This window comes from Cherax quadricarinatus, chromosome 55 (assembly GCF_038502225.1).
Source record: "Cherax quadricarinatus isolate ZL_2023a chromosome 55, ASM3850222v1, whole genome shotgun sequence".
Taxonomy (NCBI): domain Eukaryota; kingdom Metazoa; phylum Arthropoda; class Malacostraca; order Decapoda; family Parastacidae; genus Cherax; species Cherax quadricarinatus.
In genome coordinates this window covers 22,956,232-22,982,782 of record NC_091346.1, presented here as the reverse complement: position 1 = coordinate 22,982,782, position 26,551 = coordinate 22,956,232, and the positions used below count along the sequence as shown (strand labels likewise).

Here is a 26,551-nt window from a genome sequence, read left to right as displayed (position 1 = left end):
GGGGAAGTGGAAAAGAATCTTTCCTCCGTAAGCCATGCGTGTCGTATGAGGCGACTAAAATGCCGGGAGCAATGGGCTAGTAACCCCTTCTCCTGTATACAATTACTAAAAAAGAGAAGAAGAAAAACTTTATAAAACTGGGTTGCTTAAATGTGCGTGGATGTAGTGCGGATGACAAGAAACAGATGATTGCTGATGTTATGAATGAAAAGAAGTTGGATGTCCTGGCCTTAAGCGAAACAAAGCTGAAGGGGGTAGGAGAGTTTCAGTGGGGGGAAATAAATGGGATTAAATCTGGAGTATCTGAGAGAGTTAGAGCAAAGGAAGGGGTAGCAGTAATGTTAAATGATCAGTTATGGAAGGAGAAAAGAGAATATGAATGTGTAAATTCAAGAATTATGTGGATTAAAGTAAAGGTTGGATGCGAGAAGTGGGTCATAATAAGCGTGTATGCACCTGGAGAAGAGAGGAATGCAGAGGAGAGAGAGAGATTTTGGGAGATGTTAAGTGAATGTATAGGAGCCTTTGAACCAAGTGAGAGAGTAATTGTGGTAGGGGACTTGAATGCTAAAGTAGGAGAAACTTTTAGAGAGGGTGTGGTAGGTAAGTTTGGGGTGCCAGGTGTAAATGATAATGGGAGCCCTTTGATTGAACTTTGTATAGAAAGGGGTTTAGTTATAGGTAATACATATTTTAAGAAAAAGAGGATAAATAAGTATACACGATATGATGTAGGGCGAAATGACAGTAGTTTGTTGGATTATGTATTGGTAGATAAAAGACTGTTGAGTAGACTTCAGGATGTACATGTTTATAGAGGGGCCACAGATATATCAGATCACTTTCTAGTTGTAGCTACACTGAGAGTAAAAGGTAGATGGGATACAAGGAGAATAGAAGCATCAGGGAAGAGAGAGGTGAAGGTTTATAAACTAAAAGAGGAGGCAGTTAGGGTAAGATATAAACAGCTATTGGAGGATAGATGGGCTAATGAGAGCATAGGCAATGGGGTCGAAGAGGTATGGGGTAGGTTTAAAAATGTAGTGTTAGAGTGTTCAGCAGAAGTTTGTGGTTACAGGAAAGTGGGTGCAGGAGGGAAGAGGAGCGATTGGTGGAATGATGATGTAAAGAGAGTAGTAAGGGAGAAAAAGTTAGCATATGAGAAGTTTTTACAAAGTAGAAGTGATGCAAGGAGGGAAGAGTATATGGAGAAAAAGAGAGAGGTTAAGAGAGTGGTGAAGCAATGTAAAAAGAGAGCAAATGAGAGAGTGGGTGAGATGTTATCAACAAATTTTGTTGAAAATAAGAAAAAGTTTTGGAGTGAGATTAACAAGTTAAGAAAGCCTAGCGAACATATTGATTTGTCAGTTAAAAATAGGAGAGGAGAGTTATTAAATGGAGAGTTAGAGGTATTGGGAAGATGGAAGGAATATTTTGAGGAATTGTTAAATGTTGATGAAGATAGGGAAGCTGTGATTTCGTGTATAGGGCAAGGAGGAATAACATCTTGTAGGAGTGAGGAAGAGCCAGTTGTGAGTGTGGGGGAAGTTCGTGAGGCAGTAGGTAAAATGAAAGGGGGTAAGGCAGCCGGGATTGATGGGATAAAGATAGAAATGTTAAAAGCAGGTGGGGATATAGTTTTGGAGTGGTTGGTGCAATTATTTAATAAATGTATGGAAGAGGGTAAGGTACCTAGGGATTGGCAGAGAGCATGCATAGTTCCTTTGTATAAAGGCAAAGGGGATAAAAGAGAGTGCAAAAATTATAGGGGGATAAGTCTGTTGAGTGTACCTGGTAAAGTGTATGGTAGAGTTATAATTGAAAGAATTAAGAGTAAGACGGAGAATAGGATAGCAGATGAACAAGGAGGCTTTAGGAAAGGTAGGGGGTGTGTGGACCAGGTGTTTACAGTGAAACATATAAGTGAACAGTATTTAGATAAGGCTAAAGAGGTCTTTGTGGCATTTATGGATTTGGAAAAGGCGTATGACAGGGTGGATAGGGGGGCAATGTGGCAGATGTTGCAAGTGTATGGTGTAGGAGGTAGGTTACTGAAAGCAGTGAAGAGTTTTTACGAGGATAGTGAGGCTCAAGTTAGAGTATGTAGGAAAGAGGGGAATTTTTTTCCCAGTAAAAGTAGGCCTTAGACAAGGATGTGTGATGTCACCGTGGTTGTTTAATATATTTATAGATGGGGTTGTAAGAGAAGTAAATGCGAGGGTCTTGGCAAGAGGCGTGGAGTTAAAAGATAAAGAATCACACACAAAGTGGGAGTTGTCACAGCTGCTCTTTGCTGATGACACTGTGCTCTTGGGAGATTCTGAAGAGAAGTTGCAGAGATTGGTGGATGAATTTGGTAGGGTGTGCAAAAGAAGAAAATTAAAGGTGAATACAGGAAAGAGTAAGGTTATGAGGATAACAAAAAGATTAGGTGATGAAAGATTGAATATCAGATTGGAGGGAGAGAGTATGGAGGAGGTGAACGTATTCAGATATTTGGGAGTGGACGTGTCAGCGGATGGGTCTATGAAAGATGAGGTGAATCATAGAATTGATGAGGGAAAAAGAGTGAGTGGTGCACTTAGGAGTCTGTGGAGACAAAGAACTTTGTCCTTGGAGGCAAAGAGGGGAATGTATGAGAGTATAGTTTTACCAACGCTCTTATATGGGTGTGAAGCGTGGGTGATGAATGTTGCAGCGAGGAGAAGGCTGGAGGCAGTGGAGATGTCATGTCTGAGGGCAATGTGTGGTGTGAATATAATGCAGAGAATTCGTAGTTTGGAAGTTAGGAGGAGGTGCGGGATTACCAAAACTGTTGTCCAGAGGGCTGAGGAAGGGTTGTTGAGGTGGTTCGGACATGTAGAGAGAATGGAGCGAAACAGAATGACTTCAAGAGTGTATCAGTCTGTAGTGGAAGGAAGGCGGGGTAGGGGTCGGCCTAGGAAGGGTTGGAGGGAGGGGGTAAAGGAGGTTTTGTGTGCGAGGGGCTTGGACTTCCAGCAGGCATGCGTGAGCGTGTTTGATAGGAGTGAATGGAGACAAATGGTTTTTAATACTTGACGTGCTGTTGGAGTGTGAGCAAAGTAACATTTATGAAGGGATTCAGGGAAACCGGCAGGCCGGACTTGAGTCCTGGAGATGGGAAGTACAGTGCCTGCACTCTGAAGGAGGGGTGTTAATGTTGCAGTTTAAAAACTGTAGTGTAAGGCACCCTTCTGGCAAGACAGTGATGGAGTGAATGATGGTGAAAGTTTTTCTTTTTCGGGCCACCCTGCCTTGGTGGGAATCGGCCGGTGTGATAATAATAAAAATAATAAATATATATATATATATATATATATATATATAAAAGGCTATTACGATATTGATGCTAACAGCTTCTTATAAAGTAGGCTGTGAGAATTGATAAAGTCCCTTGTCGAAGTATCTGACAAAAATGCCAAACTGTATAATGGGTCTTTTTAACATTAAGTTGGTACTCTGAAAATCAAGATACAGTAGAACCTCTGTATTCGGAATTAATTGGTTCCTGAGAGAGTTCTGAATACTGGATCAATTTTTTCCGTAGGGAATAATGTAAATTAGATTAATTCGTTCCAGACCCCGAAAGTTACTCTTCACAAACCGTTTTTAAGTTAATTGAACTTGTAAAATAACAGTACAAGCAAGAAATCATACATGAACCCTGCAAGACTTATTTTAACTCCTGTTACCACATCAGCACTTTTTATTGAGCCTTTATTTTTTATAACAGAAAATACGGTTAATGTTGACATACAATTTTCCTTGGCTACGTTAAGAAGACTTATTCCATTTCTATGTTTTGAAATAAGTTCCATTTTTAGTTCAGTGGTGGTTCTTACAGCTGTCCTTTTAGGTTTTTTCTTCACTAATCTTATTTGGGGCCATGATCACTTATTTTCAATAATAAAATAAAATTGACACAGTTATACAAAAAAATATTGAGTCACAAGAGCTCAAAAAAAACATGCGTTGTTCCTAATATAGTGACTTGCGAATATCGATACTTTTTTTCCTCGATTTTTTCCAAATACATGTACTCGATTTTACTAATAAAGGTGCATCCGAATACAAAGGTACCACTGTACATTTTTTTTATATTGCGTCCCTAGCCTAGTTTAGGTGACTTACTTGTGAGCCTACAGAGGGAAGTCTGGCCAGGTGAGGTTGGAGGGAGAGTGAGGAGTACTGGTGGTAGGGACGAGACGACGAAGGCACTGACGACATGGCTGCTTGGTACACGTCGTGCGCCACGCTCCGGTGACCGTACGCCTGCAAGAGGACGTGCTTGTCAGTGTGGCTGATAATAGTGGTTAATATGGTTGTAATGGTGGTTAATATTGTGTTGGTGGTGGCTACAACCTTTCTGCGGACTCGTGTCCATCTGATGACTTCATATATATATATATATATATATATATATATATATATATATATATATATATATATATATATATATATATATATATATGGTAGGGGCACATGGCATTGATGAGAAAAACAAGAACATGAAAATGAAGGAATACTGCAGTAGGGCTTTTGACCCATGCTAGGCAGGTCCAACTCACATCTACCCACACCCAGCAATATACCTGTCCAACCTATGTTTAATTAAAGCCACCTAAGGTTCTTACCTCAGTGACACTACCTGGGAATTGGTTCCACTCATCTACAACTCTACTGCCAAACTCGCACATCCCTTGTGCTTTTTTTTTTTTTTTATCAGGGTTACTATTAGTTTACATAGAGAAGAGCAAGATCATGAGTAGCCTGTTTTACCAATCCATCTATTACGGAACATTATGGCACACTGTGTAAGGCCACAACATAGGCGTGATAAGTAATATCTCAACTGTTATTCTGGCGAGTATAACACTAATTTTTATAATCCCACTGTCGAATATACCAATATATAGAAAATGGAAATTTTCCTCGTTATTTTCGGTGTAAACGAATATTGCTCTATAGGGAGGGTTGCAGTTTACACACACACAAGCAAACAACACAAACTCCATATCAGAAATATAATAATCATAACCTATGTCAATCAGATGACCCCGAAGTCTCAGGGCTGTTAAGGAGCATGTACTGATGCCTGGCAATATTCTATATGACTGAACCTGCAAGAATGGCCGACTTAACTTTCGCATTAGACCATGTTTGGTCCATAATAATAACTTCACAAAAAGCAAGAATAATCTAAGAGAACAAGTGACCACTGCCACCTGCCTTACCACTGCTCCCACCTGCCTTACCGCTGCTCCCACCTGTGTATTACCACTGCTCCCACCTGCCTTACCGCTGCTCCCACCTGCCTTACCACTGCTCCCACCTGCCTTGCCACTGCTCCTACCTGCCTTATCACTGCTCCCACCTGCCTTACCACTGCTCCCGCCTGCCTTACCGCTGCTCCCACCTGTGTATTACCACTGCTCCCACCTGCCTTACCGCTGCTCCCACCTGCCTTACCACTGCTCCCACCTGCCTTGCCACTGCTCCTACCTGCCTTATCACTGCTCCCACCTGCCTTACCGCTGCTCCCACCTGCATCTTACCACTGCTCCCATCTGCCTTACCACTGCTCCTATCTACCTTTCCACTGCTCCCACGTGCCTTACCACTCCTCCCACCTGCCTTACCACTGCTCCCACCTGCCTTACCGCTGCTCCCACCTGTGTCTTACCACTGCTCCCACCTGCCTTACCACTGCTCCAACCTGCCTTACCACTGCTCCCACCTGCCTTATCACTGTTCCCACCTGCCTTACCACTGCTTCCATCTGCCGTACCACTGCTCCCACCTGCCTTACCACTGCTCCCACCTGCCTTACCGCTGGTCCCACCTATGCCTTACCCGCTGGTCCCACCTATGCCTTACCGCTGCTCCCACCTGTGCCTTACCGCTGCTCCCACCTGTGCCTTACCGCTGCTCCCACCTGTGCCTTACCGCTGCTCCCACCTGTGCCTTACCGCTGCTCCCACCTGTGCCTTACCGCTGCTCTCACCTGCCTTACCGCTGCTTCCACCTTCCCTACACCACTCCCATCTGCCTTACACTACTCCCACCAACCAGGCCCGTGGCCTGATAGGCAAAGCTCTCGCTTAACATGCTGAGGATCCGTGGCTCGATTCCTGGCAAGGGTGGAAACGTTGAGCGTGTTTCCTTACACTTGTCCCTGTTCACCCATCAGTAAAATGGGTACCTGGGTGTTAATCGGCTGGTGTGGATCGCATCCTGGGACAAAACTGACCTAATTTGCCTTAAATGTTCTGCATAACAAATGGCTTTCTATATAATAGTATGTCATTGATGTCACCTAGGCCTGTATACCTTGTACATGTAGAAATAAATATTACCACTGCTCCCACCTACCTTACCGCTGCTCCCACCTGCTTTACCACTGCTCCCACCGAACCTAACCACTACTCCCACATACCTAACCACTACTCCCACCTACTTAACCACTACTCCCACCTACTTAACCACTACTCCCACCTACTTAACCACTACTCCCACCTACTTAACCACTACTCCCACCTACTTAACCACTACTCCCACCTACTTAACCACTACTCCCACCTACTTAACCACTACTCCCACCTATCTTAATACAAACTTCACCAAACACCAACTCTCACCACAACTGACATTCGGGCAGGCTCCATAAGGGAGCATCAAGATTCAAGTTTCTCTCCCCCCATCCCACCCAGGGAGCTACCTTGATACTGGTGAAGCGCTCTTAATCCACGGAATTTGGAGTTACCCTTCACCTCTTCGGATTAAACCGGATTACAATTTCTCCTACAGGTTTAGTGCTTCTCTATTAATAAAATAACACGTAAATGCTGCAAGAGACAAAAGCGGCACTCTTAACAGTTCCCTAGCTTTTTTCTTTCAATTTTTTTCGTTTATACCTTGAGAACTCCTCATCCGATCAGATTCAAATTTTCAACTCTAATGTATTGTTCCTGGGGAAAGGTTCATGCAACTGTTGGCATGTGCAGGTGACCTCTGATCAGTTTTCTGTGGAGCATTCCCGATTTTAATTTCCATGTGATAACCTGAGAAAGCCTCTTCGGATCGGCTTCAAACTTTCAACATTGGTGTATTCTACTTAAAAGGTTGAGATTATTATTGGAATGTGTAGGAACTAAGTTGCAAATGTTATTTTAAAAGTAGTGTAGTATTTTTTCCCTTTAAATAACTTGAACAATCTCTTCTGAAAAGGCTTAATGGCTGATGAATCTTATGAGGAGGATGGAACCCAATAAGTTTAGGCTTTTATATTAAGATTTGCAAATTTACTGACATAGTTAATAAACTCTGAATTAATTAATTCCGAGCAATAAGTGGAGAAATCCTTTTGTGACTGGCTTCCAGTTGTCAGAATGGTGGAGTTTGCTCATAGGTTTACATTGATTTTTGGAATGTGTATGTTTTAATTTGCCATTTTTATTAAGACGATTACAATGCAATAATTGAGAGAATATCTCTCAATGATCAGCTTCATACTCTAAATGCTGATGTATCTTAATTATATAAATTTTTGTATTGCTGTTGGGATGTGTGGTTGCCAGTTTGTCAATATTATTGAAGAAACTGAGGACTGAAATATTTGTTTTCATGTGATAATTAGTCTCACATTTACTACTGTATACTGACAGTATAAATATAGCCCTACATTATAAGGACCAATGAGAGAACACCTGAGATACTGACAGTATAAATATAATCTCACATTACAAGAACACCTGACATACAGGCACACGTCATGGCCCGAAGGAGTAAGAGCAGTAACGGGGATTAAGGCATGTGATCATTGTCTTGGCATAAATCACCCTTGGGTCAAACCTGATCATCTTGCATTCCCTAGGTGCTATGTAACTCCTATGGGGGCTTCCCCATGGTAATACCAAAAATAATACCTGAGAGGATAAGGAGTAAGCTGCCCAGGGGTCTGGGGCAGGGGGCTGGAGGGAGTGGAGACCCCCATGGTAAGGGTCGTAGAGGTCTGCTGGTGACGCTCCGAGGTGACCAGCCAGGCTGGGAGGTCGTGACGACGACGAAGGCACCTGGTAGTTGCTGTTCCAGAACGATGGTGGGAAGTTCCTAGACGACATGGGCGACGACGCTGTAACGAGGAAGAAAGATTATTAGACGGCGCTGCGAGAAAAAGTATTAGACGACGCTGCGAGAAGGAAGATTATTTGACATGTCTACAAGGAGGAAAGATCACTACACGATAGTACAAGGAAGATCGCTGTGCTTTGTCCAATTATTCAGGAATACAGAGATACAATATAATAACCTATATGACATGTCAGGATATCTTATTAATGAAAATAAGATACTTGACATAATAGGCAAATTTCCTAAAATTGTTTGTAATTGTCAACTGTAGATATAAATCCAGTAGTGCTGCTGTTAACCCGTTTGGGGCCTAGTTCTTATGCTTTTTGTGTATCCCTATGTCCGTGTTCTACCCTCCACAGGATGGATATGGTGTGTACAATAAACTAAGAGACTGGGTCTCCTCATCACGGTAGCGATAGTCGAGAGGTTTGGTCTAGAGTTAGAGGCCTATTCTGTGTGAGTGGGTAGCTCCAGTTTCTTGGATAAAGAGCTTTTCAACAGCATCAGCGTCAACAACTTACAAGTTCTGGGTCAGCTTACTGCTATGGCTTGGTTTGAACCTAAAGATAGTGACCTCTTTGGGAGGGTTGCCCCACTCTTCATAGGGTGCCACTCTCCCCACAAGGTCCTACTCCTTCCACACGATGCCACTTCATCCAGAACCCAGCATTTCTTTTGGCATAAATGGAGGGGATATTTACCCTTTTGTATAAATTTGCCGACACTTAGAACTAATTACAAGGAATTATTTATATAAATTACCTTAAGTGTAAAAATTATTATAAATACTCTTGCTTTGTAACTTAATGCATTATTCAGCACAGTAACAAAGTAATAACGATGGTATAAACTTTACTATGTTAGAAATGGTATATGCTGCAAGTGCTGAATAATAGAGCTCTTCTAGCGCTTTAATACGTATATATAAAAGAGAACGAATCAAGTGCTTCTTTGTACGATACTGGAGTGTGTGTGTGTATGTACGATACTGGAGTGTGTGTGTGTAACGATACTGGAGTGTGTGTGTGTGTAACGATACTGGAGTGTGTGTGTGTGTGTGTGTACGATACTGGAGTGTGTGTGTGTGTGTGTGTGTGTGTACGATACTGGAGTGTGTGTGTGTGTGTACGATACTGGAGTGGGTGGGTGTACACTGCTGGAGTGGGTGTGTGTACACTGCTGGAGTGGGTGTGTGTACACTGCTATAGTGTGTGTACATTGCTGAAGTGGATGTGTGTATGCTGCTGGAGTGGGTATGTGTACACTGCTGGAGTGTGCATTATACTACTGGTGTGTGTTCACTACTAGTGGATGTGAGTCATGTACGTCACTGGAGTGGAGGCGTGTAGACCACTGGAGTGGAGGGGTGTAGACCACTAGAGTGGACGTGTGTACACTAGAGTGGAGGGGTGTAGACCACTGGAGTGGAGGCGTGTAGACCACTGGAGTGGAGGCGTGCAGACCACTGGAGTGGAGGCGTGTAGACCACTGGAGGGGGCGCGTGTACACCACGAGTGGATGCGTGTACACTGGAGGCGACGCGTGTATACCACTGGAGGGGACGCGTGTACACCACTAGTGGACGCGTGTACACCACTAGCGGATGCATGTACACCACTAGAGTGGACACATGTACACAAACTTGAACGTCTGGCTGCTGGAGACGTATTCAGAACGTGCACAAAAACACGCTACATATAAGGCGACGCTATTAACAAACTCAACACTTAACTCTTGTTAAGTTCTCAACATTGAATTTTCTGATTGTTTTCTGCTGCGTCCATGAAGATAAAAGATAATGACAAAAGTCTTGGACAATATTAGGAGATTGCTAGAGAAAATGTTCCTTGATTTTCATAAATATAATTCTCTCTTTCTCTCTCTTCTCTCCCTTACACACACAAAGATCGCACTCAGCAGGGTTCGAACCCACTATAGGAAGACTGGCAAGGTTCCCAAGTGACGCTCTTCACCACTCAGCCACAAAAGCTGGGCAGCCTGGTTTACAAGTCATGTTTCTTCCCAGCCCGGGCACATCAGTGGGCCTTAAGCATGGAATCAACCTATTTCATTCGCCTTTTGTATGTTCTGACATCACAAGCGATTTTTATATCGTGCAAGAAAGGTATAAAATACCGACAGTATAAAAGTTAAGACATATGTGCAACATCCGGATATCTTTATTGTAGACGTTTCGCCATCCACTGGATGGCGAAACGTCTACAATAAAGATATTCGGATGTTGCACATGTGTCTTAACTTTTAGATTTTTATATCAATGCACCAAGCAGAAACAAGAGGGTATATACAGAGAAAGCTCGCAGCTTACAGGATTCGAATTTATTACAGGATATATAGTTCAGAGGTATAATGCCTGCTGTATCTTGGGCACGCGCCCCAGCTCTGAGGAGCTGGACGAGATTTTCGCATTATAATCAGTGACATACACGTAACAATATGTACTAGACATGTATCTCTCACAGCTCATGTACTGTATATGCCATCTTTATATCAACAATGTATCTCCTATATCATTTGTACCATATTATGTAATAAAAAGATGGGATGGTAGGGGAAGTGGAATATTCAAGTGGCTTCAGGAAGAAATCCAAATATTCTTCCTTGAAGCCTTGTTATCCATATATTATTTGTTTCAATGTTTCGGATTAACCTGGAGTTGGTGCTGTTTTGTTTCATAACTAATTTTTAATGATAGAAGATAATCTATTCTTGCTGAATCTAATCTAACCTAAATAGCCAAAGTCTGGAAAATCCACATAGAATTTATGATGGGAGGCGCGCGTGCTCGCCAGGTGGGTCACAGTCGGTAATATTGACCAAGGCAAGTGCCATGGCTAGCTGGGTCTAGGATCACTTGAAAAGTAAAAAGTGGTGTAGACCAGTGTAGCCCTAAGGTGACCAGTGTGTGTGTGTGTGTGTGTGTGTGTGTGTGTGTGTGTGCGTGTGCGTGTGTGCGTGCGTGCGTGCGCGTGCGTGCGTGCATGTCTGCGCCTTGTGTGTGCGCGCTCGTGTTCACTCCCTAGGAATAAAAAAAATCACTTACAAACACGCACACACATGACAGAGAAGCCGACCTAAGTTCTTTTTAATAATAATATCCCTCTCAAAAAAATGGAAGAGAAGCACAGAAGGAATCAGAGACGAGTCATGGAAACTATTACCACAACAAGGCAATAAGAGAAAAATGGAGAGTAGGAAGGTGTTAGCGTAAGGATCCTGACATTATGAAGCCTCCAGGAAATGGTAATTCAAACTGCCCCGAAGTAATCATGGTAGTTTTATACAACCCTACGTTAATCAACACCACACAACACTAGATAGAAAACAATAGTAGCAGTGGCACCTATCTTCAAGTTTTCATTCACCAACACACAATACATTAGAGAACATTAATAATCACTGTAGTAGTATACAACCCTACCTTCAACAACAGCACACAATACACTAGAGAACAATAGTAATCGTTCTAGTTATGTACAACCTTACGTTCAACAGCACATAACATTAGAGAATGGTAATTATGACAGTTATATACAGCTGTATACTGAAGAACGGGACACAACACACTATGGAACAATGCAAACACTGAAGCAACACCGGAGGCAGTAAATAAGGAACATAGTTCCTGATTATAAGCGATTTTAAGTAGTGAGATGAGCCCCCGATGGCTGGAACCAACAGAGGTTATGAGGGACCGATTACCACCTGTCAAGGCTATGGAACTGATCACCTCAAAATTCCCACCTCGCTTATATTCTTTCCTATTTTATAACCTCTCTTGTATTTGATTGCCGGTTGTGCAAGCGAAACGTTTCGGCAATAAAAATACCAGTCTTATTTATCAGCTTGTTAGTATTGATTACCACCAACTGTAAATATAAAGATGTTAACCCCTTTTGGGGCCTAGTTCCTTTCGTGCATCAGTACGCTCTTGCGGTACAATAATCTCTTGAGCGATATATCATATGCTCTTCCGCTACCGTCCACAGGGTGGATATGAGGTGCACGATAAACTAACCGCTTCGGGCCGGGTTCAGCGGTAAAATAAAAATAAAGATATTCTCGATAATATAACACGGGAACCAATTAACAGGGAGGGCAGAGTTGAGTCAGTCAACATTGTATACCTTGCGATAAATGATTTAGAAAACTGAGAAATTGAAGAATTAGTCACTTGTGCAATATTTACGAATCTTTATTTAATAAACGATTTGTCACACAGTAGCTTTCATCAGTTCAATAGAAAGGAAAACGGTGAAAAAGTAGTAGTAGCCTAAGGTCATCAGTCCCTACCTAAGCTTGGAATCGACGTATTCAGACCAAGATTAATAGACTGTTGCACAAGTGCCCCCTTCTTCCCCTTCTTTGTAAACTTTAGCTGTTGTCAACACGTCATGATAACGACGAGGGTTAAGTGAGCCGACGAACCGACAAGGTTATATCTGGTATTCTGAGTTGAAACGATCTACGGAAGGACATGGTACGAGCTGATCACATACGCTGTTTGAGCAACAAGTACGATGTGGAACACTCGAGACAGGTCTGATAGCTGGAGTTGAATGACCGTAGACTCTCTGAGGTAAATAAGAACTTGACCAAATATATCACATGCTCATCACCCACCACACCACCACCCGTTCATCACCCACCACACCACCACCCGTTCATCACCCACCACACCACCACCCGTTCATCACCCACCACACCACCACCCGGTCGTAACCCAACACACCACCACCCGCTCGTAACCCGCCACTACACCACCAACCGTTCATAACCCACCACACCACCACCCGCTCATCACCCACCACACCACCACCACCCGTACATCACCCACCAAACCACCACCACCCGTTCATCACCCACCACCCGTTCATCATCCACCAAACCACCACCACCCGTTCATCACCCACCACACCACCACCCGGTCGTAACCCAACACACCACCACCCGCTCGTAACCCGCCACTACACCACCAACCGTTCATAACCCACCACACCACCACCCGCTCATCACCCACCACACCACCACCACCCGTACATCACCCACCAAACCACCACCACCCGTTCATCATCCACCAAACCACCACCACCCGTTCATCACCCACCACACCACCACCCGGTCGTAACCCAACACACCACCACCCGCTCGTAACCCGCCACTACACCACCAACCGTTCATAACCCACCACACCACCACCCGCTCATCACCCACCAAACCACCACCACCCGTACATCACCCACCAAACCACCACCACCCGTTCATCACCCACCACCCGTTCATCATCCACCAAACCACCACCACCCGTTCATCACCCACCACACCACCACCGTTCATCACCCACCACACCACCACCGTTCATCACCCACCACACCACCGTTCATCACCCACCAAACCACCACCAGTTCATCACCCACCACACACCCGTACGTCACCCACCAGACCACCACCCGTACATCACCCACCACACCACTGCTATATATCACCCACCACACCACTGCTATATATCACCCACCACACCACTGCTATATATCACCCACCACACCACTGCTATATATCACCCACCACACCACTACAATATATCACCCACCACACCACTACCATATATCATCCACCACACCACTACCATATATCATCCACCACACCACTACCATATATCACTCACCACACCACTACCATATATCACTCACCACACCACTACCATATATCACCCACCACACCACTACAATATATCACCCACCACACCACTACAATATATCACCCACCACACCACTACAATATATCACCCACCACACCACTGTTATATATCGCCCACCACACTGCTATATATCACCCACCACACCACTGCATATATCACCCACCACTCCACTGCTATATATCACCCACCACTCCACTGCTATATATCACCCACCACACCACTACAATATATCACCCACCACTACAATATATCACCCACCACTACAATATATCACCCACCACACCACTACATCACCCACCACACCACTACAATATATCACCTACCACAACACTACAATATATCACCCACCACACCACTGCAATATATCACCCACCACACCACTGCTATATATCACCCACCACACCACTGCTATATATCACCCACCACACCACTACCATATATCATCCACCACACCACTACCATATATCATCCACCACACCACTACCATATATCACTCACCACACCACTACCATATATCACCCACCACACCACTACAATATATCACCCACCACACCACTACAATATATCACCCACCACACCACTACAATATATCACCCACCACACCACTGTTATATATCGCCCACCACACTGCTATATATCACCCACCACACTGCATATATCACCCACCACTCCATTGCTATATATCACCCACCACTCCACTGCTATATATCACCCACCACACCACTACAATATATCACCCACCACTACAATATATCACCCACCACTACAATATATCACCCACCACTACAATATATCACCCACCACACCACTACATCACCCACCACACCACTACAATATATCACCTACCACAACACTACAATATATCACCCACCACACCACTACAATATATCACCCACCATACCACTACAATATATCACCCACCATACCACTACAATATATCACCCACCATACCACTACAATATATCACCCACCATACCACTACAATATATCACCCACCATGCCACTACAATATATCACCCACCATACCACTACAATATATCACCCACCACACCACTACAATATATCACCCACCACACCACTACAATATATCACCCACCACACCACTACTATACATCACCCACCACACCACTACTATATATCACCCACCACACCACTACTATACATCACCCACCACACCACTACTATACATCACCCACCACATCACTACTATACATCACCCACCACACCACTACTATACATCACCCACCACACCACTACTATACATCACCCACCACACCACTACTATACATCACCCACCACACCACTACTATACATCACCCACCACCACTACTATATATCACCCACCACTGCTATATCACCCACCACACCACTACAATATATCACCCACCACACCACTGCAATATATCACCCACCACACCACTGCAATATATCACCCACCACACCACTACAATATATCACCCACCACACCACTGCTATATATCACCCACCACACCACTGCTATATATCACCCACCACACCACTGCTATATATCACGCACCACTCCACTGCTATATATCACCCACCACTCCACTGCTATATATCACCCACCACTCCACTACTATACATCACCCACCACTCCACTACTATACATCACCCACCACACCACTACTATACATCACCCACCACACCACTACTATACATCACCCACCACACCACTACTATACATCACCCACCACCACTACTATATATCACCCACCACTGCTATATCACCCACCACACCACTACAGTATATCACCCACCACACCACTACAATATATCACCCAGCACACCACTACAATATATCACCCACCACACCACTGCTATATATCACCCACCACACCACTGCTATATATCACCCACCACACCACTGCTATATATCACCCACCACACCACTGCTATATATCACCCACCACACCACTACTATACATCACCCACCACACCACTACTATACATCACCCACCACACCACTACTATACATCACCCACCACACCACTACTATACATCACCCACAACACCACTACTATACATCACCCACAACACCACTACTATACATCACCCACCACACCACTACTATACATCACCCACCACACCACTACTATACATCACCCACCACACCACTACTATACATCACCCACCACACCACTACTATATATCACCCACCACATCACTATATACATCACCCACAACACCACTACTATACATCACCCACAACACCACTACTATACATCACCCACCACACCACTACTATACATCACCCACCACACCACTACTATACATCACCCACAACACCACTACTATACATCACCCACCACACCACTACTATACATCACCCACCACACCACTACTATATATCACCCACCACACCACTACTATACATCACCCACAACACCACTACTATACATCACCCACCACACCACTACTATACATCACCCACCACACCACTACTATACATCACCCACCACACCACTACTATACATCACCCACCACACCACTACTATACATCACCCACCACACCACTACTATACATCACCCACCACACCACTACTATACATCACCCACAACACCACTACTATACATCACCCACAACACCACTACTATACATCACCCACCACACCACTACTATACATCACCCACAACACCACTACTATACATCACCCACCACACCACTACTATACATCACCCACCACACCACTACTATATATCACCCACCACTGCTATATATCACCCACCACACCACCGCCGTCACGGCATCTTGTAAATTCTACCAAATTGCCTCACGAGAAAATGATCGTGAAATTCCCGGAATTTTATTGCGTTTTTACCTTGTGTCTGAGTGAGTACATGTACACGTGTACGTGTACTTACGTATACTCACCTAGTTGTGGTTGCAGGGATCGAGACTTAGCTCCTGACCCCACCTCTTCGCTGGTCGCTACCAGGTCCACACTGTCCCTACTCCATGGGCTTTATCGTATCTTTTCTTAAAGCTGTGTATGGATCCTGCCTCCACTACATCACTCTCCATATTGTTCCACTTCCTGACAACTCTGAAGAAATACTTCCTAGCATCCCTGTGACTCGTCTGAGTCTTCAACTTCCAGTTGTGACCCTTGTTGCTGTTTGTGTGTGTACTCACCTAGTTGAGGTTGCAGGGGTCGAGTCCTAGCTCCAGGCCCCGCCTCTTCACTGATCGCTACTAGGTCACTCTCCCTAAACCGTGAGCTTCATCATACCTCTGCTTAGAGTTATGTATGGATCCTACCTCCACTACATCGCTTCCCAAACATTCCACTTACTGACTACTCTGTGGCTGAAGAAATACTTCCAAACATCGCTGTGATTCATCTGTCTTCAACTTCCAACTGTGTCCCCTTGTTACTGTGTCCCATCTGTGTGTGTGTGTGTGTGTGTGTGTGTGTACACTCGCCTAATTGTACTCACTTAATTGTGGTTGCAGGGGTCGAGACTCAGCTCCTGGCCCCGCCTCTTCACTGATCGCTACGAGGTCCTCTCTGCTTCCTGAGCTTTGTCATACCTCGTCTTAAAACTATGTATGGTTCCTGCCTCCACTACATCACTTGCTAGGCTATTCCACTTCATGATTACTCTATTGCTGAAGAAATACTTCCAAACATCCCTGTGACTCGTCTGAGTCTTCAACTTCCAATTGTGACCTCTTGTTTCTGTGTCCCCTCTTTGGAACATCCTGTCTCTGTCCACCTTATCTATTCCACGCAGTATTTTGTATGTCGTTATCATGTCTCTCCTGACCCTCCTGTCCTCCACTGTCGTCAGTAGGTTTCCCTCAACCTTTCTTCGTAGGACATTCCCCTGAGCTCCGGAACTAGCCTTGTTCCAAACCTTTCTACTTTCTATTTCTTGACGTGCTTGACCAGGTGTGGGTTCCAAACTAGTGCTGCATACTCCAGTATGGGCCTGACGTACACAGTGTACAGTGCCTTGAACGATCCCTTACTAAGGTATCGGAACGCTATTCTTAGGCTTGTCAGGCGCCCATATGCTGCAGCAGTTTTCTGGTTGATGTGTGCCTCCGGAGACGTGCTCGGTGTTATGGTCACCCCAAGATCTTTCTCCTTGAGCGAGGTTTGCAGTCTTTGACCACCTAGCCTATACTCTGTCTGCGGTCTTCTTTGCCCTTCTCCGATCTTCATGACTTTGCACATGTCAGAGTTGAATTCGAGAAGCCAGTTGCTGGACCACGTGTCCAGCCTGTCCAGGTCTCTTTGAAGTCCTGCCTGATCCTCATCTGATGTAATTCTCCTCATCAACTTCACATCATCTGCATACAGGGACACCTCTGAATCTATCCCTTCCACCATGTCATTCACATATACCAAAAATAGCACTGGTCCTAGGACGGACCCCTGTGGGACCTCGCTCGTCACAGGTCCCCTCTGTGATACCTCATCACGTACCAAGACTCTTCGTTGCCTCCTTGTCAGGTATTCTCTGATCCACTGCAGTGCCCTTCCTGTTATACGCGCCTGATCCTCTAGTTTCTGCACTAATCTCTTGTGAGGAACTGTGTCGAAGGCCTTCTTGCAGTCCAAGAAAATGCAATCAACCCACCCCTCTCTCTAGTGTCTTACTTCTGTAACTTTGTCATAAAGCTCTAGAAGGTTTGTGACACAGGATATGCCTTCCATGAATCCGTGCTGGTTGTCGTTTATAATCTTATTCCGTTCCAGGTGCTCCACCACTCTCCTCCTGATAATCTTCTCCATGACTTTGCATAATATACACGTCAGTCACACTGGTCTGTAATTTAATGCTTTTTTTTCTGTCTCCTTTTTTTAAATATAGGGACTACATTTGCTGTCTTCCATACCTCGGGTAGTTGCCCAGTTTCAAGGGATGTGTTGAAGATTGTGGTTAATGGCACACACAGTATTTCTGCTCCCTCTCTGAGGACCCACGGGGAGATGTCCGGTCCCATTGCCTTTGAGGTATCAAGGTCACTTAGCAGCTTCGTCACTTCCTCAGTTGTGTGTATGTCATCCAGCACTTGTTGGTGTATTCCCTGTTGGTGTCCCCCTGTGTCCTGTCTTCCCAGAGTCCTTCCTGTCTCCACTGTGAATACTTCCTTAAATCTTGTGTTGAGCACCTCGCATACCTCTTGATCGTTTCTTGCGAGTTCCCCACCTACTTTCCTCAGCCTGATCACCTGGTCTTTGACTGTTGTCTTTCTCCTGATGTGGCTAAACAGCAGTTTCGAGTCAGACTTGACTTTCGATGCTATGTCGTTTTCGTACTGTCGCTGGGCCTCCCTCTTTATCTGTGCATATTCGTGTCTGGCTCTTCGACTGATATCCTTGTTTTCCTGGGTCCTTTGCCTTCTGTACCTCTTTCATTCTCTAATGCACTTAGTTTTTGCCTCCCTGCACCTTCGGGTAAACCAAGGACTCGCTTTGGTCTTCCCATTGTTTCTGTTGCCCTTGGGAACAAACCTTTCCTCTGCCTCCTTGCATTTTGTTGTTGCATATTCCATCATTTCGTTTACTGACTTTCCTACCAGTTCTCTGTCCCACTGAACCTCCCGCAGGAAGTTCCTCATACTTGAGTAGTCCCCCCTTTTATAGTTTGGCATTTCCCATTCGACTCCTGTTACCCTCTCCACTTGTAACTCTACTATGTAATCAAAACTCAGGGCTACGTGATCACTAGCTCCAAGGGGCCTCTCATATGTGATGCCCTCAATGTCTGAACTACTCAGGGTGAACACAAGGTCCAGTCTTGCTGGTTCATCCTCCCCTGTCTCTCTGGTAGTGTCCCTGACGTGTTGATGCATGAGGTTTTCCAGAACCACATCCATCATCTTGGCTCTCCATGTTTCGGGACCCCCATGAGGCTCCAGGTTTCCCCAGTCGATCTCCCTGTGGTTGAAATCACCCATAACCAGTAACTTTGCTCTGCACAATTAAGCTCTTCGTGCCACTTCAGCCAGTGTGTCCACCATTGCTCTGTTGTTCTCTTCATATTCCTCTCGTGGCCTCCTGCAGTTCTGTGGTGGGTTATACATCACTGCAATGGCTACCTTATGTTCCCCAGATTGAATTGTACCTACTATGTAGTCCCTTTCTCCAATCCCATCCATGCCTTCCATTTTCTCGAAACCCCTCCTTTCCCTCTGCTCCTTCTGTCTTTCCTCAGGATCTAATATCCTGGTGGGAAGACTGCGTCTGTTGTCTCAATGAGTTTCGTTTCTGTGACTGCTATGATGTCTGGTGACTGCTCGTTGATTCTTTCGTGTATGTGTGTATGTATGTGTATGTACTCACCTAGTTGTTGCAGGGGTCGAGTCCCAGCTCCTGGCCCCGTATGTGTGTGTGTGTGTGTGAGCTTTACCTCTTGTTTGAGACTGTAATTAATTTTATCGTAGTTGCAGTGAGAGTTAGATGTGCAACATCTGGGTATCTTTATTTGTAGACGTTTCGCCATCCAGTGGCTTTATCAATACTAGGATGGAGAAACTTCTACAAATAAACATACCCAGATGTTGCGCATGTGTCTAACTCTTCGTTTTGTCGCTATTATATACCATTATTATAGAGCAATGAGAATTATCTTCATGCTGTCGTGTCTCCAGTTAATAACGTTTGATACAACTGTGTAATAGGTTATCAGAATTTATTCCTTGGGTAAGAGTGATAATGGGTTGGGCGAATATTTTTCTTAGTGGGTTTGGGTTTAAGAAGGACCTGCCAAGTATGGGCCAGTAGGCCTGCTGCAGTGTTCCTCATTTCTTATGCAAAATATTAAGTAGTTTTTGCACACTGCTGCTCCTGGGATTCCGCGCCGGCCATATACTTTTTTTTAAATATTTACCCCCGTATGCCTTGTACAGTTTCATGTTTAAAGTTGTTTAAAAATACAGGTGAGTAGACACTAGGACATATTTATTAGAAAACGTTTCAGTCCTGGGACCTGGGAAGTGATCAAGGTCCCAGGACCGAAACGTTTTTAATTAATATATATATCTTAGTGTTTCCTCACGTGTCTTAACAAAATAATTGGTCGGTATCTATTACCATTGTTTATACCAATAAAGGAGAGAGAAGCACTGATGACGGTGAAGAGGTCTTGATCCAAGGCATTGTGGCTATCCTTCCCTTAGATCAACCCTGATTACCTAAAGTTCCCCAGGCGTTGTATGGTCCTTACGTGTGTAGCGTTTTCCCCATGAATATAATACGTCAGCGCACTTCTAGACAGACAGCTATTCACTGAGTGACGGTCAATGTGTTTTCTTCTCTGTATCAATACCTTGGTGAGAAACAAGCTGATTAAACAGAATAAGAATCACAAGAAATCAATAATATTACCACAGATTTTAGACGCTGTACAAGCGACCACCACAGAAATCAGGCATTGTACAAGCGACCACCACAGACCTCAGACACTGTACAAGCGACCACCACAGGCCTCAGGCACTGTACAAGGGACCACCACAGACTTACTGCACTATATTTAACTAACCCCTGGATAAATGCGCTTACCAGATTATGTGCACTACACTCTTCTCGCTCTGTTGGGTAATCCTCAGTAATCCAAGAGAAAATCGCTCACAAAATATATGCAGAGCTTGTACCTGTGGGTTAGTGATTGTCAAGTGTTGATCTGAGAGTGTTAAGAGAACAGGTGTTGATCTGGGAGTATTGAGAGAGCAAGTGTTGATCTGGGAATGCTAAGAGAGCAAGTGTTGATCTGGGAGTGTTAAAAGAGCAAGAGCTGATCTGGGAGTGTTAGGCATTGGTTTGTCAGATCGTTATATCCCTCATTCATCCACCTGTCTATCTCCCTCTCACTCCCCCACGCATCCATCTCCCTCTCCCACTCTTCCACTACTTCATCTTCCTCATATCATTTTAAGTTATCACGAGCAGGAGAACACAATGTTAAGTGTCATAGCTGGAAATTTAGAGTTCAAAACTGCAAAAATATCGGTTCCCAAATAACTTAAAAGACTTAGATAAACTAGAAATGGTGCAGAAAAATGTAGCAAAGCTCAAATTTCCATTAAGAAACAAATCCTTTGAAGTTACAGTGAACTCAACCTGACTTTCCTTCATGAGCTGCGACTGTGAGATCTTCAAACTTGTAAAAAAAATAAACAATCTTGACGCATTCCACTGTGAGAAACAACTAAGTGGAAAGTAATTCAATAATACGAAACAACATAAAACTCCAAAGCAAAAGGCGCAACACAAATGCGGGTAAAATTTCTTTTGCTGAGCCACACAACATGAACACTCCCCTCGGAAATGTGAAGTGCAAATAGAATCATATCTGTTATGTACTAACAATCTTTTAGCACTTTGCAAGTATGTGTTGCAACTAGGGGTGAAGGGAAACGGGTGCATACAGTTAGAACGTGTTTATTAGCTACATACCTTAGTGACCGAGGTCCAAAGACCGAAACTTATTCGGTAAAGACTTGTGTCGCTTCATTCATATTGTGAATTCCAATAGACACCACACAAGGGAGATCTGGGGGCTGGTCGTGGTCACTATAACCTTGACGATAGTTCATGAACAGCCCACAACGGCCCGTTGACCTTGGACCCCCAGGACACTTCAGTACCTTTCAGTATGAACAGTAGTAACGGCAGTGGAAGTAGCAGTACAAGTTAAGACTAGCCACGCCTGCAAAACGGACGTGAAATTCTGTTATGTATGGGATATGTTATTTCCCCTAGTAATGAGCGGGTGGGTGCTGAGACAAAGGCTGCTATGCGAAACTCGCTCTATAGCATGCTGCTAACTCACATTGACTGCATGGGCAACATAAATCATTGTCTTTATGAAGATCTAGGTCCTACGGACAGGCAACATGTTATACAAGGATCAATAGTATGTGGTGTCTGGCTAACTAAAATCGTCACATAGATAATTCTTTCTAAACTAAGAATAAGGTATGTGACTCACATATAACCAGGTAGTAGCTGGTGCCTTTGCCCTTCTCTGTGTGAAATATATCAGGCAACTGACTTCGAAACACAGACTGTTGATCAACGACTTTGGCATTTTCGCCTGAGTGATTTCTATAATTACTGAGGTACCTGTAGGCGCCTCGGGGAAATTGTAAAAAACGTTTGATAGTAATTATTTAATAAAAGGTTTTGAAAACCTACAAGTTGATGATTGAGACACTTATGCAACATACAGGAATCTTTATTGAAGAAACGTTTCGCAACACAGTGGCTTCATCAGTCCAGTACAAAGCAGAAAGGTGTATGGAGAGGATGCTATATCTCTCACTCCACTGCTCCATCTTTCACTCTACCCCACTGCTCCATCTTTCACTCTACCCCACTGCTCCATCTCTCACTCTACTGCTCCATCTCTCACTCTACTCCACTGCTCCATCTCTCTACTCCACTGCTCCATCTCTCTACTCCACTGCTCCATCTCTCACTCTACTCCGCTTCTCCATCTCTCACTCTACTCCACTGCTCCATCTCTCTACTCCACTGCTCCATCTCTCACTCTACTCCGCTGCTCCATCTCTCGCTCTACTCCGCTGCTCCATCTCTCACTCTACTCCGCTGCTCTATCTCTCACTCTACTCGACTGTTCCATCTCTCACTCTACTCCACTGCTCCATCTCTCACTCTACCCCACTGCTCCATCTCTCACTCTACCCCACTGCTCCATCTCTCACTCTACCCCACTGCTTCATCTCTCTACTCCACTGCTCCATCTCTCACTCTACCCCACTGCTCCATCTCTCACTCTGCTCCATCTCTCATTCTACCCCACTGCTCCATCTATCAGTCTACACCACTGCTTCATCTTTCACTCTACTCCACTGCTCCATCTCTCACTCTACTGCCCCATCTCTCATTCTGCTCTACTGTTCCATCTCTCACTCCACTGCTCCATCTCTCATTCTACTCTACTGCTCCATCTCTCACTCTACTCCACTGCTCTATCTCTCTACTCCACTGTTTCATCTCTCACTCTACTCCGCTGCTCAATCTCTTGCTCTACTCCACTGCTCGGTCTCTCACTCTACTCCACTGCTACATCTCTCACTCTATTCCACTGCTCCATCTCTCACTCTACTCCACTGCTCCATCTCTCACTCTACTCCACTGCTCCATCTCTCACTCTACTCCACTGCTCCATCTCTCACTCTACTTCACTGCTCCATCTCTCACTCTACTCCACTGCTCCATCTCTCACTCTACTCCACTGCTCCATCTCTCACTCTACTCCACTGCTCCATCTCTCACTCTACTCCACTGCTACATCTCTCACTCTACTCCACTGCTACATCTCTCACTCTACTCCACTGCTACATCTCTCACTCTACTCCACTGCTCCATCTCTCACTCTACTCCACTGCTCCATCTCTCACTCTACTCCACTGCTCCATCTCTCACTCTACTCCACTGCTACATCTCTCACTCTACTCCACTGCTCCATCTCTCACTCTACTCCACTGCTCCATCTCTCACTCTACTCCACTGCTACATCTCTCACTCTACTCCACTGCTACATCTCTCGCTCTACTCCGCTGCTCCATCTCTCACTCTACTCCACTGCTCCATCTCTCACTCTACTCCACTGCTCCATCTCTCACTCTACTCCACTGCTCCATCTCTCACGCTACTCCACTGCTCCATCTCTCACTCTACTCCACTGCTCCATCTCTCACTCTACTCCACTGCTCCATCTCTCACTCTACTCCGCTGCTCCATCTCTCACTCTACTCCGCTGCTCCATCTCTCACTCTACTCCACTGCTCCATCTCTCTACTCCACTGCAACATCTCTCACTCTACTCCACTGCTCCATCTCTCGCTCTACTCCGCTGCTCCATCTCTCACTCTACTCCGCTGCTACATCTCTCACTCTACTCCACTGTTCCATCTCTCACTCTACTCCACTGCTCCATCTCTCACTCTACTCCACTGCTCCATCTCTCACTCTACTCCGCTGCTACATCTCTCGCTCTACTCCGCTGCTACATCTCTCACTCTACTCCACTGCTCCATCTCTCACTCTACTCCACTGCTCCATCTCTCTACTCCACTGCAACATCTCTCACTCTACTCCACTGCTCCATCTCTCGCTCTACTCCGCTGCTACATCTCTCACTCTACTCCACTGCTCCATCTCTCACTCTACTCCGCTGCTCCATCTCTCACACTACTCCACTGCTCCATCTCTCACTCCACTGCTCCATCTCTCACTCTACTCCACTGCTCCATCTCACACTACTCCACTGCTCCATCTCTCACTCCACTGCTCCATCTCTCACTCTACTGCTCCATCTCTCACTCTACTCCACTGCTCCATCTCACACTACTCCACTGCTCCATCTCTCACTCCACTGCTCCATCTCTCACTCTACTGCTCCATCTCTCACTCCACTGCTCCATCTCACACTACTCCACTGCTCCATCTCTCACTCCACTGCTCCATCTCTCACTCTACTCCGCTGCTCCATCACTCTACTCCACTGCTCCATCTCTCTACTCCACTGCTCCATCTCTCACTCTACTCCACTGCTCCATCTCTCACTCTACTCCACTGCTCCATCTCTCACTCTACTCCACTGCTCCATCTCTCACTCTACTCCGCTGCTCCATCTCTCACTCTACTCCACTGCTCCATCTCTCACTCTACTCCACTGTTCCATCTCTCACTACTCCACTGCTCCATCTCTCAATCTACTCCACTGCTCCATCTCTCACTCTTCTCCACTGCTCCATGTCTCACTCTACTTCACTGCTCCATCTCTCACTCTACTCCGCTGCTCCATCACTCTACTCCACTGCTCCATCTCTCTACTCCACTGCTCCATCTCTCACTCTACTCCACTGCTCCATCTCTCACTCTACTCCACTGCTCCATCTCTCACTCTACTCCACTGCTCCATCTCTCACTCTACTCCGCTGCTCCATCTCTCACTCTACTCCACTGCTCCATCTCTCACTCTACTCCACTGTTCCATCTCTCACTACTCCACTGCTCCATCTCTCAATCTACTCCACTGCTCCATCTCTCACTCTTCTCCACTGCTCCATGTCTCACTCTACTTCACTGCTCCATCTCTCACTCTACTCCACTGTTCCATCTCACACTACTCCACTGCTCCATCTCTCACTCCACTGCTCCATCTCACACTACTCCACTGCTCCGTCTCTCACTCCACTGCTCCATCTCTCACTCTACTCCGCTGCTCCATCACTCTACTCCACTGCTCCATCTCTCTACTCCACTGCTCCATCTCTCACTCTACTCCACTGCTCCATCTCTCACTCTACTCCACTGCTCCATCTCTCACTCTACTCCACTGCTCCATCTCTCACTCTACTCCACTGCTCCATGTCTCACTCTACTCCACTGCTCCATCTCTCACTCTACTCCACTGTTCCATCTCTCACTACTCCACTGCTTCATCTCTCAATCTACTCCACTGCTCCATCTCTCACTCTACTCCACTGTTCCATCTCTCACTACTCCACTGCTCCATCTCTCACTCTACTCCACTGCTCCATGTCTCACTCTACTCCACTGCTCCATCTCTCTACTCCACTACTCCATCTTTCACACTACTCCACTGCTCCATCTCACTCTACTCCACTGCTCCATTTCACTCTATTCCACTGTTCCATCTCTCACTCTACTC

General features: G+C 45.2%; 1 protein-coding gene across 2 annotated transcripts in view; it reads right to left on the bottom strand.

The window, feature by feature from the left end:
• The window catches only part of LOC128698987 (protein vestigial-like), a 205,461-nt gene that overhangs the window by 10,676 nt on the left and 168,234 nt on the right, over nt 1–26,551 (bottom strand). For both annotated transcript variants that reach the window (XM_070096931.1, XM_070096930.1), the window contains 2 exons: nt 7,947–8,152; nt 4,153–4,293 (listed from right to left, as the gene is read on the bottom strand). In XM_070096931.1, the coding sequence (XP_069953032.1) occupies nt 4,153–4,293; nt 7,947–8,152 (347 nt within the window). The remainder of the gene's footprint in view (nt 1–4,152; nt 4,294–7,946; nt 8,153–26,551) is intronic.